Below are 17,874 nucleotides of genomic sequence, written 5' to 3' on the forward strand. Positions count from 1 at the left end.
TGTAGCCCTTTAAAATCATGCCAATCCATTGGCAAATGGCGCTTGATGCTCCACCCCAGATGCATGCACCATCACAGGCACATGAAAGGGAGCACAGCGCCATTTCATCAGAATGTTTTCCTTCAGGGTCAAGATTTAATCTCTTGTGCTCTGGATGCCCAATCTTCGCTACGTCATTGAAACCTTTACAGCAAGTGGATTATTTTCTACCTCCCTGGTTGTGCTTCGACAAAAAGCATGTCCTTGATCCCTTTCGTGTCTGAAATGCTATTGCATTGTGATTTGAGGATGATTTGTCGGCTGCACAATCCTTGCATGCCTCCCCGTCACTATTTCAATCATATTCACCCGTTGAGTTCACCCATGACGATCAGCACCGCACAGTTGCCATGCATTGTGAGATCACGTTTGCCAGTTATGACGAAGATGGGACTGCTACATCTGTAGGAATATGTATATGGAGCTACAAATGTAAATCGGTTAATCTGATATACTGAAAGATTCAAATTCACCAGCATGTCATTCATTAAGACAATACAAAAACAATACATTTAAATTGTTTTATTATCCCATTTCAGTTCTTACAAAAATATGACAAAATAAAAGAAATATTTCCATTCCCTAATATTGTTTTCATTAATAAAGAAAAGTTTTACAGTGGAACATTGGAAGAGCTCATGATAGGTTTGTAAGGTTGCCTTCAGAGAGGGAATTCTACACAAAAATGTGGCCCCTCTCAACACAATCATTTCATATTTCACAGTTAGACCGAATGCAAAGCAGTTCTTACACAACAAATGTATGCAGCCTTGCAATGCTTCCAACAATCAGTAGAAACTTAAGTATTCACATCATTAAACAACAACAAAATGTGAATGTTATTAGGCCAGAGCTGACAATTTGACCTTGATGATTCAGCAAAAACAAAATTTTATACAGACTCATGGTTTCTGAGATCATAATTTGATCTATTATTTGGCAGGGTTCATCTTATTACAGAAAACAACTAACCAAAAAACAACCTCTTGCAAACACTTCAAACTCTTCAGCAACTTTATCTTTCCCTCGATACTGAATGTGATTCTTATGGTCTATCAGTTAGGAAACCTGAGTTACTCTTACAGTGAAAGCATATCAGTTAGTTATTACATAGAGCTGAAGACTTCCGTTCAATACAGGTTGAGGGATTTTAGCAATAAAGGTAATGTCATACTAAAAAAATTAAGGTCTATTTTATCATTCATGGCAAAAGAAATAAATGCTGCTGTTACTGCAAGGACTATTGCTAAAGTTTTTTTGCACATTATAAGACTATTGCTGACAATCACATATCTAATCTTTGCACAAAAACCTATATCACAGGGTTCTTAGTACATGTTATGCAAGAATTGATTTACAGTATCTTATTTAAATACCAAGACAGTTGATGATAACTGTAATTTAGATTCTGGTTGAAAGATCTTTTGACAGCAATAAATGAGATTTAGTTTTCATTTTGATAATGTAATTTATAATTGGTGGGAAATAACTGTCAGCGTTTAGAAAAGCAGAGAGTAAGCAAAAGCCCATGTGTTGACAGTTGAGTATTAAAATTGCTGAGGGTTTACTGCTGTTTGAGGCTAGGAGATTGTAATACTGGATGAATTTGTCAATTCAATTAAATCGTTACAAACAATTTGATCACGATGAATGACTTAAACATTTACTAAACATACTTAAAATGTAACATTCATCATTCAGTCCAAAATATTATTGCAAAAAGTTCTGTCCTGGCAAATAAATAAAGAACAAATGCATAGTTTATGTTTTATTTTCTATAGGAAACCATAATCTAACCGTATACTTACAAACCATAAAATAAACACCACATTCCCTTTACAAAGATTTAATTGCTTCACAGAAACCCTTCCCAAGATTTGACACTGGAACTTGTGTAGTGGATTTTTTATATAACAACTGAGCACGATGTCTTGGTATACGACTCTCCCTTAGTTGCTCAAGACACACTTAGGACACGAAGTAAAAATGTTCTTTCAAAAACATATTCAAACTGCCTGTAAAGTCCAGTGAACTTGACATTTTCCTTCACATTTAAACCTGAAGCACATGCTTAGCAGCCTAGAGGGGTTTCACAAATTATTGTGACTTTCAGTGTAATGCAGAGGTAAATATTAGTCTTGCTTCAGTAAATAAAAAATAAGAAACAATTATATAGATACAACTAATTAAAATTAAGTGTCAGTAGAATATTTCAGTAGTGTATTTATAAATAAAAATCCAGCATTTTCACATGTAACTAGGCAGGGTACTCCTTGGTACTACAGGGTACTACAACTCCTTTTTCACTGTACTTCTTGCCATTGCAGTCCTTAGGCAGGATCATTATTTCAAGCTCAATTACACTTCCTAGTGCTTGATGGATGCACAGAGCGCAAGAAGGCGCTATAGGAAATGAGCTTGAAATCATGATCGCCAAGGAACCTGCTGTCAAAATTTACAATGAAAAGGAGATATATTTTGTCCTGTTTTCACCCACAACCAAATGGATCACTTCAGAAGACATTGATTAAACCACTGAAGTTTGATGGATTAAGTTTATGCTGACTTTATATCCTTTTTGGAGATTTAAAGTGCCTGATCACCAATCGCTTGCATTGCATGGACCTACAAAGCTGAGATATTATGCTAAAAATCTTTGCTTGTGTTCTGCAGAAGTAAGTCATACACACCAGAGATGGCATGAGGGTGAGTAAATGATAAGAGAATTAAAATATTTGGGAAACTAACCCTTTAACAATAGGGTAAAATGGATATATGATTATATACAAATAAATAATCAACATCACACAAATACAGACATACACACACCTCGCTCTTGCCTTTTCTCTTTGCAGTTTTCATTATTATGTTTCATCATTAGTATTTTTTCTCTTAATTAATTTGTGCACATAGAAGTTCAAAAACATCCCCCAAAAATACTCATCTCACATAATCAACATGAAAATATTGCCTTTCAGGGGCCGATTGCATAAAGCCATTGACTTAAGACTGCATACAATATTTAGTCTGACTAACAAAAGACACCAGAGAAAGGCTGTTGCATAAAACAAGCTCACAGCTGTCTTTAGTATGACTGTCTAATTTGCATTTCACATTGGAAATAGAAAGACATTGAATGACTTTAAACAAAATGGCCGACAGTTGCCTATCAAAACAGTTTTCAGGTCAATATTTGTTATTAAATGTATATAATGCTTCAAAATCGATTCTAATGAACAAATTTAGTGATTTGCAAATAATAAAAAACACAAGGAATCTGTTAACATCATAGAAGTGAAAGTCTTCTAAAAAGTGTCACCTTTTCTTACACAGCTAAAGCTCAGCTAAGTTAGCTTAGGGTTATGCAGTCGAGCAAGTTTTTAAGCAACAGTCTTAAATGAAAATTTTATCAAACTAATTTGTAAGACTAATCATATTTATGCAACCAGCCCCAGGGCATGGTCTGGTATTCTGCATGGATTCAGTTTACTAAACCACTTGTACTCTTTTGCTTGTTAAGTTGCTATTGCTCTATTAAACCAGCTGATTTAAACATACAAAAGGTTTCAGGCCTAAAGTCACTCACAGTCAGAACTGTTGCATGTCCGATTATTGTTTTTGTGGTATTTTGGAGGTTTTATTGGGTGATTGGTATAAAATTTGTGATTACTGTTCTAGTTTTGTTTTTCTACTGGCAACCCATTAAAATATTGACATTTATCAGACTAGTAATTTAACATCGCACTTTAAATATGGTCAGAAACACAGCTCATGCATTTCTAGCTGGGTTGCAGTGCAAAAGGCAAAGTGTGTGTAACTAAAGTCCAAAATATACTCTACGCAACTACGTGAACGCAGACACAGTTTGCTACGCAAGTTTGATTTCACGCTTCATTGCATTGTGAAATATGTCAGAGCTAATTCATAACGCAAGTACGCGCTGCATTCTCAGTGTTGCCGCAGGGGGCGCTAGAACAGATTTTCTTCTTTAAACCAACAACTGTGATGGCGTACTCGAGCAGCAATTTGAGTTGAATCTTTTGAAAAAATATATAAAACTTTTTGTCCCCAGTCCATTCAAACAAACTTGTTTTTTCCTCTCTGTCTCTCCCCACTCCTCATTTATCGACTCATCTACCACATCCGGGGTGCATCTGAAAATGCAGCTGACTTGCTGCCTAATCCCTTAATGGATTAACTGACAGCTGTTTTGAATGATTGAAACACTTAAGGAAATTGGTCTCCGAACAGTTTGAAAAGCACCGTATTTTCATCCTGCCTTGTATACAGCCTCTAAAGGCAGCATTTCCCTGGTTTTGGATGCCGCACTGGTTTCATGGTCATGCCTAAAAAAATCTGTTGCCCTCTTGTTGTCTGAGGTTTGTAACTGCCAGAACAATGCAAGAGTGCACGTAATGTATGTACAATGGGGACCACGCGTTTGCGTACTTGTGTGAAGCATGTGTCGGCCTTAAGTGTACATTTGTGTGGAGGTGGGCTCTTTCAACTATGTTCCTCTAGAACAGGGTTTCTCTTTTGCCAACTGCGACCTACTTTTTTTGATTGCTAGTCATCCATGACCTACCAATATAGTGACCTAAACGGGCAGTCACAATACACTTCGTGCTCCATGCACTATTATTCAAACGTAACCAAATGCAGCAGAGCAGAAACGCAAGCTCATGCAAAGATATTTCGTACTACGCTGAGTACCAAAGTTCAAGCCTGGTTAACTCTGAACCGTGAATTTGTACAAGAGAACACGCAACCAATAGGAGACTGAAACGTCACACGCTGACCTCTTGTCTCAATTCAAATTATTCTTATTTCAAGTATCATTTGCAAGATTTATTGTTGCAAGAAAGTGAGTAGACAAAATATAATTTGTTTTAAAATATAATATTATTCGTTTTTTGTGATCTATTTTTACACCAGAAGTCCTCCCGCGTGACATCATATCCTGGTCCGTTGCGTTGTATGAAAAAAAATGACCACCCCTTAATATCTATAGCCCAATATTTGTAGTTTTGGTGCTGCTGGCTGAAGTTTTCAGATGGTCCCTTACCACAACCTCCACAATTTTAGCACAATGTGAGGACTTTCAGACGGTCCCTTACCCACTGTAGGCACAATTTACAACGAATATCAAGGTTAAATTAATTATCTTGAACGATTTTGCGGTGACGCCATCAGACCAGCTTAAATACGGGACAAATTGCGTCCTGTATTGATACGATACAGGATGCATTATTTCATCTTTTAATACGGGACTATCCCATATTTTATGGATAGGTGGCAACGCTACATAATGAGACCTTGTCCAAAAAGAACGATTAGTAGCATTGATGGATTATTTTGATTGGACAGCTAATAATTAACATCAGAGAAATGCAGGCTAATCCTTGCGATTGTTTAAGCAAAGCTGGGGATATTATGACTATTTAGCAAAGCTGGGCCACATTTATTAAAATTAATGGGATAAACTGTAATGCCCAAAGGCTAACGGATGTAGAAAGGAAGTCCTACCTTACAGTTAAATAACAGATATCACCTGTTAATCATCTCTAGAACGTGCATGCGCATTAGCTATAAAAGCTGGGAACATTTTTAACATAATATGAGGATAAGATTCACAATTTATGATACCAGTATTGTCAGATTTTATTGATGATTTGAAATAAGTTCTTTGATTGTAATCTTGACAGGTGTGGAGCCAGGAGTTTTTCAAAGGGGTGGCCAGGCAGGGCAAGCGATCAGTCTGTGGTGGCACAGAAATGTTCGGGCAGCATTTTTATATCGTCGAACTGTGGATGCAATGACACCAAGGGTGGAGCGGTGTGGTGACCTTGGTGAGTGCACATGTTAAATTTGTACAGAGATGATTTCACCCCTAAAGAACTAAATTGTGCAAAAATCACCAAAAAAATTACTAAAACAGCAACTGCGTGTGTGGTGGCCAGGCTTCGGTCCATGGAGGCCATGGCTACCCCTGGACACCCTCTAGCTAAGCCACTGAATCTTGATCAACCATTTTTGAGATTTTGGTCTTTCTCCATTCAAGTAGATAAGAGTTGCACTGGCATAACTGAAAATAGCCTCCCGAGAGCGTTCCAAAGATGGCCGAGAATGACTTGGTAGAATGACTATGCCATTTTTGAGTCACGACCCAGTGGTGAGAAACCCTGCTCTAGAATATGCATTAGAATATGCCCCAAAGCACCAAAGCATTAACCATTATGGGGCGAATTCACTAAAATGTCAAACCTTTTTACAGTGCAGTATTTTAGCAAGAAACCGTCTTTAGAAAGAAAAGTCTTATTCATACACAATGAATGGCTTACTTAAAGGTTTTTCTGCACATTAAAGCTGAAGTGTGTAATTTTTGCACCACTAGCGGCACCAAACGGAATTTCAAAAATAACCACTGACCACGTTTCCACCTGGAAATAAGATGAGTTTTAAGAGATCCTATCACAGGTGCTCAGCGCTAAATACAGGTGTAAAGGGGATCTAAAGCGTTTAGTGATCGAATGACTGAAATCAAATGCGAAGGTAGAAAAAAATGCATGGTTATGCATCGCATTTGAAGTGTGAAATAGTAATCCGTCCTGAATGCGTTACTGACAGCGGTGAAGCACCTCCCCTCACCTGTCAATTAACTGCTACACTAAAACAAGAGTGTAAACTTTGCCAGTTACATGGTGCATTAAAAGGAAATAACCTTCCGAATTTTTTTAATGAACAAAGCGCATACATACACAAGCTCAGGAACTTCACGGATCTTCTTCAATGTGACTGATACCAACATGCAGAGACACTGATGACAAGCACACACATTTGAAGCTCAGACAATTCTGCTTGAAATGTTTCGTTTTTTTGGCTAGATTACATTTCATCTGGGAAAACCATGCGTTTCTGTGTGTGTGTGTGTGTGTGTGTGTGCTTTTTTGTCTTGTGACTTTTTTTTGCTGTTTATTATCATTCAGTAGCACACTGACATAGTGATTGATGTATGTCATCATGAAATCAGAGAGCCTCCCCTTGAAATACGATCACAGAAGAAGCATTTGAGACGCATGCTAATAACAGGTGGAAACAGCAATTTGTCTTGGCTACTTATAGTTGACCCTTCATATTAACAGGGATATGAGAAAATTTTTTATCAGAACAAAAATTACACACATCAGATTTAAGCTGAGACAGAAGAAAGTATTTCTTAGAAAAAACATAATTGTATTTATTTTCAGCGTAAACATACCCCCTTTCCATGCAAATGCATTCACCAAAGTCAGAACTATTTTTCTGGTGCTATTAATGAGGCACTATCATCGCAAACGGAATGATGCTTTTAAATAGAGGTTTATTAGAATGACATAAGGGATGTTTGTGTACTTTTTCCTGCGATCATGGAAGCAGAAATTGTAGCCACTTATTGTCTTGCCGCATTTCCGTGAATATGGTGCAAATTGCGACTAATTGCAATAATAATAATAAAAGCATTATTTTTGTGGGCACCTTTGCGCCATTACTTGATTTGCATAATTCTTCCATGAATCAGGTGCGAAAAGACAGAGCGTTCAAATAAACAACACTATCAGTGGCCGCAATTATTTCTTAGTGAATTCCCCCCAGGTAATTTTTTCTCTCTCAACAGCTTTGTGGTTAGGTCTTGCACAGTCTCAAACAATAGAAGAGGACCTTCTGCTATCCACTCTCCCTCCCTCTGTGTTGCTAATTAGTTTCTCGCACATGCGTTTTACTCGAGATCAATTTGTTGTTACATCTTCGGGCCTGACGGCTCCGTATCGGATGAGGATCCATTGTCCCCATTCTCTCCACAAGGGGATGGGATCTCGTCCGGAACCCCATTGAGGTCGGACTTTGTGGGTGGCTTGTCCTCCCCTGGTTTTGAGGGATGAGCCACATTTACACACGCCCCACCTTCTGATTTCCCAAAGTTAAAAAGTTTCCCAGGGTTGAAAGATTTGTTGGGCGACTGGGACCTCTCTGCTCTCTCCTGGACTGGAGGAACTGTTGATGCACTTGTATAAGCAGTTGCGGCCTCCTTCTTATTTTCAGGAGACTTTAGGAACTTGAAGCTTAGGAAACCTGGTAGCTTGGGTTCATTACCAGTGGGCGATTGTGGGGAACGGGCCGTCCCAGAGGAGAACTTGCTCTGCAACGGGATGATCTGCTTCAGTTTCATGACATTATTGTTACCTAGAAGTGAACTGGGTCGCTTGGGTTTTTCCCCTCCAAAAGCGCCTCCCCCACTCCCTGGTTTGGATTTGCCACTCTGGCTCTTGTCGTGGTGGTGATCTCCACCTGAGGAGTCTGGGCGGCTGTCGTCTCTATCACGCCGAGCCTGATACTCCGCCTGGCGCTGACGCTCCTCTTCCTCACGCTTCCTTCTCTGCTGCTGCTGGAAAAGCTGCTGCGCCTGCCGCTCATGCTTCTAATAAACACACATACACACACATATATAAACAACAATGAATAATACAAGTATTTAAACTGGACTCATTTATTATAGTGACAAGGTCTACAATGACCTTTTCTGGAGACTATTTTTAGGCAGGAGTTGAAGGTTTATTAACATACACCCACAGTTTGCGCACATACACCCATAGATAGCGCAAATACTCCCGCCCACTTGCTCTTATCGCTCACGAAAATGTTAAAAGACAGTGCGCACGCTCCTAGTGTATAGCGCTGCGCTTTGCGCACTTACAAAAATAGAGCCCAACATTTATTTTACACACACAAAAATAAAAAACACAAAAATCTTGCAGACTATACTTCTAAATAACTTTTAAGTAAGGCTCCAGTAAGTTTCTTCTTCATTTCTTATGTTTTAAAATCACATTAACGGACCAAACAACTTAAAGCTTAAAAAACTATTACTCCTTTTCCTGCCTCTGTAATGTAAAAATTCAAATCTTTAACTGTTGTGGCGAGCTGGTCAAACACAAGTCAGCGTCACCCCTAGCAACCACTATCAGTACTGAAATGAGAAGAGCAACTGGAGCACACCTGATGCCAATCCTGGCATCTAATTAGCCAGGATATAAACAACGTCTGGGCAGAGGAAAGGGGGAGACACAACGAAAACACCTCAACCCCGAGACTAATGTTTTGTATGTTCTTCTAACAGATATGGAGTGAAACCGTGACTAGCAGATCTTCGCTGCTCCTCGACACACACAGCAAGCTGCTGGACCACCACTAACCACCAACACGCTGCACCACCCCTGAGGGACCCATACATGCTGTTCACTGACCTCTTGCCAATTCCCCTGCACTTTACCTTTCTCAACCTCGATTGCTGTAAAATAAAAGGGCTCCATCGGGTTAAAGATTGCATTACCTTACTACGTTTGCCTTCTCTGTCCCACAACACTGTATCTACTGGTTTATTGACAGAAGTAGTTATTGGAGCAATAGAACACAGTCATTTAAACCATCTTTAGAATAAAATAAATACGTATATAATACAGAAACGATTAATAGAATTTATAGGGGAAAAAATATTGTAATATTTCACGAAACAAAATAAAACACTTCAAATTGATGATTCAGAAATAATAATATCAGTGCAAAAATGTTTTAGGCATGTTGAATTGGACTTTTACATCTATAAAACCATTACATTAACAAAACAAAAAAGCAGCTCACTCTTGTTTATAGATTATATTGTAAGTGGCCATTTAGTTTTACTTACCTTTGCAGGGTTTGAACATGCAGCAACTCAAACCAGCCCTGATCTTGAACCACTACTGTAGGTCACATTTATGTACAGTATATAGCATATAAAGTATTTAGTTCATCAAGGATCACTGTAGGATATGGAATTTAATGCTCAGGGGGGAGTACCATGCCTCAGGATTGAATGGGGTATTACCTTGAACGCCTGTTTGCGCTGAAACTCCAGTTTGGCCATTTCTTCTCCCACCCAACTGGGAATGTCTGGTATTGCCACATGAATGATATACTTCAGTAGTACTGCAAAGTGCTGGTCACAAAGCACACAAAGAAAGTCAAAGTTACTTCATTGGAATTTCCCTACTCCTGTTTATTGGGGAAAAAATAGAATACAGTTTCCCCTGGTGCCACGGTGAAGGACATATTTTATAGTTTAGTATAGGTTTATAGGAAGGTCTTAATTAGAGATGGTTTGTTATGTGCTTAAATGTGTGTGTGTGTATGTATGTGTATACCTCTAGGATGACAATGGAGATAATGGCCATCTCAGGACTAAGCCAGGGAAACAGTCTCTGTAGCTGCCCACACTGACCAATCAGATAGCAGTTCACTATGATGGCAATCATACCCATGGCTTCCATCACTGTCTGTGCAATGGGATAGCATTTTTATACAACTTACATAAACAATAGCATCATAATATCAAAAATGTGTCCTCCGTGCTCAGCGTAGTCTAACCTGCCATTGTCCAATGCTCCCCACCCTCAGGCCAAATGGTCTCTGTAGGCTGGTGCACAGTTTAAAAGCATCACTCCGGATCTCGATGATGTTGTTGATGAGGGCACACATGGCGGCCAATGGGAAGGCAGAGGAGAAGAGCACTACATATCCAAACTGAACAAACATCTCCTGGTAGTCTTGAAACGTGTCCTGGAAAGCAGTGTAGGGACTTAGTTTTAGAAACTTTGGAGTTAAACTAAAGTATGTCAGTCTGACGAGTCTGTTTGACTGCAGGCGATAGAATTTCAGTAATCTACAACACAGATAATCAGTTTTACCAAATGCAGAGACATTTATCAATCTTTTAACTTTGCAAAAACACAGCAGCGCAATGTCATTCTAACATCCGACAGGGACTTATCTATGGCATTCTGCAGTTTAGCAAATGTTAAACTTTGTTGATGATGAAGTCTTTGCAATGTACCTATGTGTGCTATATGGGTTTATGTCTCAATAGTTTTGCTTTAAAGGAATAGGTTTCTCATCATTTACTCATTATCAATTTTATGACAATGTAAGTAAACATAAATTTTATGAGACAGAAATCATGTCTACATTTATTCCAATTCTATATTTAACTAGATTATTTATCATTTCTAAAGAAAATATGCAAAAATTGCTTCCTGTATACTAGGGATGGTTGCCAGGGCATTGCTGTGTAGCTGTTTAGTATTGTTTTTTTCACCACTTTGTTATGCTGTAAGATTGCAACGGTGTTCAGGGTGGTTGTTAGGGTGTTGCTTACTGGCCCATGACAAAAGACCACTTCAAAGTCTCTAGTGCTGCATTTACACTGTCACAAAATTATTAAATTTTTTACTCACATCTGACACACATTTTATATTGTTTCACACGTGCAAACACAAAAAAAAAACACATGAGATCAGGTTTTCTTGCAACCTATCTGAGGAACTTGCTTTTAAATCAGATAAATATCCGATATCTGGACATCTGACCTACGTCTAAACACTCATATCTGATTCTCCTCATATTTCTGACAATAAAATATGCTGAAACTGAATTTTCATTTATATCTGTGCATGTATAACAATGTTTTTCTGGAGATATAGGATGTCAAGCAATTGTAAAATGTCTAGCAATGAGACATTTATTAATTTGAAAAGAAATGAGCATAAAACTGGTTAAAGCACTGTAGATGTATCATACATTTTGAAGATATGTTCAAGGCTGATTGTGTGCACACACATTTTAACATAATGAGGAGAACGTCTCGGGTTACATGTGTAACCCTTGTTTCCTGAAAAAAGCGGAATGAGATGCTGCGCTTTTGCTAAGCACTATGGGGAACGCAATACCCACGCCGCCGCACTGGGGCTGTCCAGACCCCTACGGTTGTGGTGTGCTCACAAGAACACGAGAGGTCTCAGACATGAGCATGTGAACCATAAAATTTGATTAATGAGTGCGGAGAGGACCAACCTGCCGCACCACAAACTTGTTCGGTGTCAACTCAAGGGCGTAAGAGCCCAGAGTGGCAAGAACATCCAAACTATAAAAGTTTAATGAATGTGCGCAGAGAGGACCAACATGCCACACCACAAACTTGCTGCAGAGGGAGACCTCTAGCCATGGCTTTAGAGAAGGAGAGCCCTCTGGTAGAGGTCGCCCTAAAACCTACTGGTGAAGCTTGACCACGCACCTCGTAGGCCCGGGCAGTAAGGTCCCTCACCCAAAGTGACAACCCGGTCACGGCTTCAAAGTGAAGAACTGCTGCCCTGACTTTACGCCACTAGCAAATGCGGTGGACATAATTCTGAAGGGCACAGACTGGACAAAGTCTGAGTAGTCTTTAGCTGCTCCGGCATTACAAATAGCAGGGAGCAGAAGGCTTAGAGAATGACTGGCCAAGGGTCGCGAAAGGCACCTTGGGCAGGTAGTCAGGGTGAGGGTGCAAAGAATGCTTTTGGTCCTACCTGGGGCAACTCAAAACAGGGCGGCAAAAGAGACAGAACCTGTAGGTACCCAATTCTCCTTAGAGACGTAATTGCCATATGAAAAACCATCTTGAGAGTCAGAAGTCTACCAAACGCTGACTCTAGAGGTTTTAAAAAGGGGGGTCTTACCCTATGAAGATGTCCTAGCAAGGATGCCCACCCGCCCACCGAGGCGTGGCAAACCGAAGTGGAGGCCATATAGAACCTGGCAGTGGTGAGGCAAGTGCCCGCTGACAGTTCTTTCTACAGAGACTCCAAAACTGAAGCAAACTGCAGTTAGCTGGTTCTGTAATATGAACTTATTAGAAGGAAACGCATACAGGCACATTAGTGCCATGTATGCGCCACCACGATCAGCCCCCCCGGGGGGGGGGGGGTTATTGACTCAGCGCAATGTCTCCTCTACTTCTCCCTATCAACATAGGCGAAGAGGTCCTCTTCTGCCCTGTAAAATCTACCCAGATCAGTTCCAAGTGGAGGGAGCCCTAGCACTTGAAATGGTCTCGATAACCTTAGGAGAAAGCCCTGCGAACCTCAGTTGGTACCCTACAGGGGCCAAGCATGAAAGGTTTCACAATTCGGGCTGGGGATGAATATGTCCCCTGAGCCTGAGAAAGAAGGTCCTCCCTGTTCGGAATCGACCAAGGCGAACCGTAGAGGAGAGATATTAACTCCGAGAACCATATCCTGTTCGGCCAGCGCAGCACCATAAGTAGGAGGCAAGACCCTTGCTGGTGAACATTGGCCAAGACTCCTGGGAGCAGAGAAACCGGGGAAATAAATGCATACAGACTCTGGGTCATGTATGTGTCTTAACGTCCAGACCCAAGGGGGCTGGGTGATTTCAGGGAGAAGTAGAGGCGACATTGCGCTATTCATAGAGGCGAAGAGGTCCTCTTCTGCCCTAAGATCTCACCCAAACTTGTTCCAAGTGGAAAAAGCCCAGCATTTAAAAAGGTCTCGATAACCTCAGGAGAAAGCCCTGTGTCCCTCAGTTGGTACCCTTAGTGGCCAAACATGTAAGATTCCACAATTCGGGGCAGGGATGAAATATTGCCCTGTGCCTGAGATAGAAGATCCTTCCTGTTCGGAATCGCCCAAGGTGAGCTGTCGAGGGAAGAGATTAGCTCTGAGAACCAAGCCCTGTTTGGCCAGCACAGTGCTATCAGCAAGAGGCAAAAACCCTTGCTGGCGAACTCTGGGCAACTACTACCTTAGGGTGGAGTTCTTAACTCTCGCGTTGGTATTTTCTGTCTGGACCGTAAATCTGCTCCCGTATACGGGCATCCAGGGATATAACTGACCTGAGTGACAGAAGCTTACCCTGGGCCCTAAGGAGAATCCGACGTGTCAGAAATACAGCTGACAAGAACGTGGGTCTCCTTGATGATTTATGTAAGAGGCTACCGCTGTATTGTCCACCCGCACCAAGACATGACAGCCTCAGGAGGAGGTATTTCAGGGCCAGAAATACAGCCATTAACCTGAGACAGTGACTGTGACAACCGAGCTGACGACCCTCCTATCCCCTTAAGCTGGACGACCACTTAAGGCCGCTACCCCGCCCATCAGGGAGGCGTCTGTCGTTAGCAGTCTGCGACAACAAGACGCACCTAGAGTGGGACCCAAGGCAGAAAACCGGGGTCTGAACCACATAGAAAGGGAACGAAGCCTGAGGCGCGTAACCCTTTTTAGCCTAGGGGTTTTGGCCCTTGGAAGAAATCCCCTGGCTTTTGGCCACAACAAAAACGGTCTCATGAGCAGAAGGTCCAGAGGGATCACCGTGGACGCGGTCGCCCTGAGACCTGGAAATCGTTGATACTGATAACAGTGCAACCTTGACCTAGCCTGACTTTGCTCAGGGTGATCTGAATGGACTCAATCCTAGCGGGAGACAGTTGTGCCCGCATTGTGATTGAACTCCATACGATGCCCCGATACACAGTGTTCTGAGTGGGAGAGAGGACGCTTTTCTTGGCGTTGAGCCTCAACCCCAGAGAAACAGATGAGCTAAGACGATGTACCTGTGCTGAACTGCCAGTTCCTGGAACTGCGCTAGGATCAGCCAGTCGTCTACATAATTCAGAATGCAGATGCCCCGGAGTCGCAAGGAGCCAGCGCTACATCATGCATTGTGAATGTGCGGGTAAAAAGGGCTAGGAGTGAAAGAACCTGACTGTCCCCAATCCCTGGGAGGAGGAGCATAGTGTGCAGAGCAGCATAGTGTGGAGAGCAGCACCAGCCGGACCTGCTGCTTGATAAAACTAAAGTGGAGGTTGTCCTACAAGGCTTTGAGGGGAGAGAGGGCTTCTTAAGTGACGATGCCGAGCCCGGCGAGAGATAGCCCGCAAGCGTCTCTTCGACCGGCGGCATCACTGAATACCGCCGTGCCTCAGCACCCACGATAGTCGAATATAATGACGTCGAGGGTATGTGAACACGGGAAGAAAATATATATATATATTTTTATATATAGGGTTCTCCATGAGCGAAAAAGCTCTTCATGGAGGTTATCAAAGAAGGGAAGGGACCCATGAGGCGTTCCCTTTCTTAGACCGGAAGATAAAATCTATCCCCTAATTTGGAGCGTTTGGGGGTCTCTTTTTCGCGTGGCCAGTCCAATCTGGCAACCGCACGAGTAACAACATCGAACAATTCCTCCGTAGATTTTTTATCGCGGACGGAAAGCTCAGAGGCGAGAAGAGAATCGCGATCCACCTCATGATCCGAAGAAGCGTCGAGATCATGTGAAGGACCAGCTGGGTTTGGGGAGTGAGTGAGAGGAAGGGATCAACCCGTCTCTTGCTCCTCAGCCAAATCCATGCAAGAGCCCCACGAACGATCTTTTATTTTATTTTTTTGTGAGTGCTGACTCCCGGAAGCAAGCGAGGCGAGCACGACGCACTCTGCCTGTTAAAGCAAATCGCAGTGCTCGCACCCACCCTGCTGCAACGCGAGAGCAGCGTGCTCTTACCCCCAAACAAACAGAGCAAAAACTGATGTGTGTCGTCTTCAGCTATAGAGCGAGAAGAGGGGAACACGCACCGTTTGCGGCTTTCAGTCATTCTCTCTTTTTTTTCTTTCTTTTTTAGAAATATATATATAATATTTTCTAAACAGAAGAGAAAAGAGAACAACGTTCACTGCACACTGCCTAACTGATTCTAACTCCTAACAGAGGAAAGAAAGTTTTGACAGGGTTTGTGAAACACACAGAAACAGAATAACTCTGAAAAAAGAGTTTCTGACGACACCTGGTGACGTATCCATTTATAGCCTGGCCACAGGTGCATCTAATGATTACATCAGCCGAGGCTATAAATTCCGGTCAATGTTAATTGACGTGTTACACACATTATTCAGCTCGGTTCACAGCTAGAGTTGTTCCCCGTAGCGCTTAGCAAAAGCGCAGCATCAAAGTGAAGCTTTTTGTAAAGGGAACATCAATTATCCACAACCACATTTACAGGAACATTCTGAATAGATGTACACTGTATGGAACATGCACACTTCTTTTTGTAATAAAGGCTTAACCATTTTATTTCACGAGTTCACTGCTTCATAAAGTCCAAAGAACATTAAGGTAAACATATTTTTTGGCATGCTGGCCATATTAAAGGAGGGGCTCGAGCACAGGACTAATCCCCCTGGACGATCTGACTAAAGCAAGAAATAGAAAGACAATATTGAAATAATAATAGGTATAGGCATTATAAAATGGTGAAAATGGGTAGGTGGAGGGATGACAGATGAATTATCACCTGTGCGAGGGAAGCAGTTGCTTATCCATCTTTGAGATATGATTGGCAGGCCTAAATGAACAAGCTCCTCCCGAACTTTCATTTGGAACATTTAATTACCTTCATTAGTGTAGACAGACAGCGGGCTCTGTTGTGCAATCATCACTTGGTAGCGCTCAGGCTGGTGAATGAATGAAATTCTAACGTGTAAACGTCTAATCGTCTTCTTTGTGAGTCGTATTCTCCTTTGAAGAATTAAAGGTATATTCCGGGTTCATTACATGTTAAGCTCAAACGACAGCATTTGTCACATAATGTTGATTACCACAAAAACATTTTTTGTCTTGCCTGTACTTTTCTCTAAAAAAAGGGAAAAATCACGGTTACATTGAGGCACTTACAACAGAAGTGAATGGGGCCACATTAATGGAGGGTTTTTAGGCAGAAATGTGAAGCTTATAGTTTTATGAAAGCTTACATAAATTTTTCTGTTAAAACTAATGAATTATTTGAGCTGTAAAGTTAAATAAAATTTAAGTTGTTTACATTTTTACAGTCATTTTGGGGTTAGTTGACATTACATCATCATGGCAAAAAAGTTGTAGAATTGGCTCTACTTTACACAAATACTGTTTATGTCTTGTGGCTATACTTTTGAAATAGTGAGTATTTGAACATTTATGGACTGGTCCCATTCACTTTCATTGTATGCGCCTCACTGGAACCAAGATTTTTGCTTTTTTTTTAAGTTGCATTCAGTAATTTGGGACTAATTAAAACGTTTTTAAACATTAACAAATGAACTGTGTTTTTGTGAAGAGTGATCTGAATGGTGTGCTCTTACATGATATGAAGACTGTACTCATAATAGTTTTCGATAAAAAAGTGTTTCTATTACACATGGTGTGGGTCACTACTTCAATGTGTTTCACCATGTTGAAATGACATGGTCCGCTGTGCCCCACTAAACGTCGAAAAATAAAATCCTCATGCTCATTGGCTGCCATTTATGTACTGTAGATACCCTTGGCTATGCTTAGCGCAGTGTTGTTTGGTGATGCGAAGAGCAAAAATAATCCAATGGAACATGCTTACTATTGTGCTTTAGAAGCTGAGACAACAGGAGATTCAGTAGCTGTACTGCCGTAGAAGTGAAAAAGGTCCGAAGCAAGAAGACAGAAACATCAGTACGACATACACCAGGTGGAAAGATTTGATGACAGAGAAAAACATGGCTAGTGATGACGATGTTGCTTTTTTTTGTTGGACAGGTAAGACATTATTACTTGTTTAGACCACTTTCTAAAATAGTGTCAGTGCAATTTACAGAAAACTCACAAGTTTCCCTTGAACTTTTTTAAATAACGTATATTAGTAATGGACAGTTTTCAGCTGTGTTTACAAACGCCACCGGAAAGCAACATGTCATTTTATTTTATTTGTTATCACAGCTGTAGTAAGGGGGGGCCCCCATCTACCTCCACCTCTATGAAATGGCATACGTCTTCATTCGTGTAGTAGCTTGGCACAGCGATTGTTGTGGATTTTTTGAGTAAACCATGACATTGGTTGCTGGGAAACAAAACGAGTTCTTCAAATACAGATTGGACATTCTAAATTTGATCATCAAAAACAATTCTAATCTTCCCTTTATCTTG

The 17,874-nt window shown here is 41.0% G+C and overlaps 1 protein-coding gene across 1 annotated transcript in view; it reads right to left on the reverse strand.

Moving 5' to 3' along the window:
• Positions 1-572: 572 nt before the first annotated feature.
• The window catches only part of LOC127625601 (anoctamin-8-like), a 47,648-nt gene continuing 30,346 nt past the window's right edge, over positions 573-17,874 (reverse strand). Inside the window, exons 14-17 of the mRNA XM_052100884.1 lie at positions 10,480-10,671; positions 10,257-10,388; positions 9,941-10,051; positions 573-8,494 (exon numbers count right to left, since the gene is read on the reverse strand). Of these exons, the coding sequence (XP_051956844.1) occupies positions 7,817-8,494; positions 9,941-10,051; positions 10,257-10,388; positions 10,480-10,671 (1,113 nt within the window). The 3' untranslated portion in view covers positions 573-7,816. The remainder of the gene's footprint in view (positions 8,495-9,940; positions 10,052-10,256; positions 10,389-10,479; positions 10,672-17,874) is intronic.

This window comes from Xyrauchen texanus, chromosome 32, assembly GCF_025860055.1.
Source record: "Xyrauchen texanus isolate HMW12.3.18 chromosome 32, RBS_HiC_50CHRs, whole genome shotgun sequence".
Classification (NCBI taxonomy): Eukaryota; Metazoa; Chordata; class Actinopteri; order Cypriniformes; family Catostomidae; genus Xyrauchen; species Xyrauchen texanus.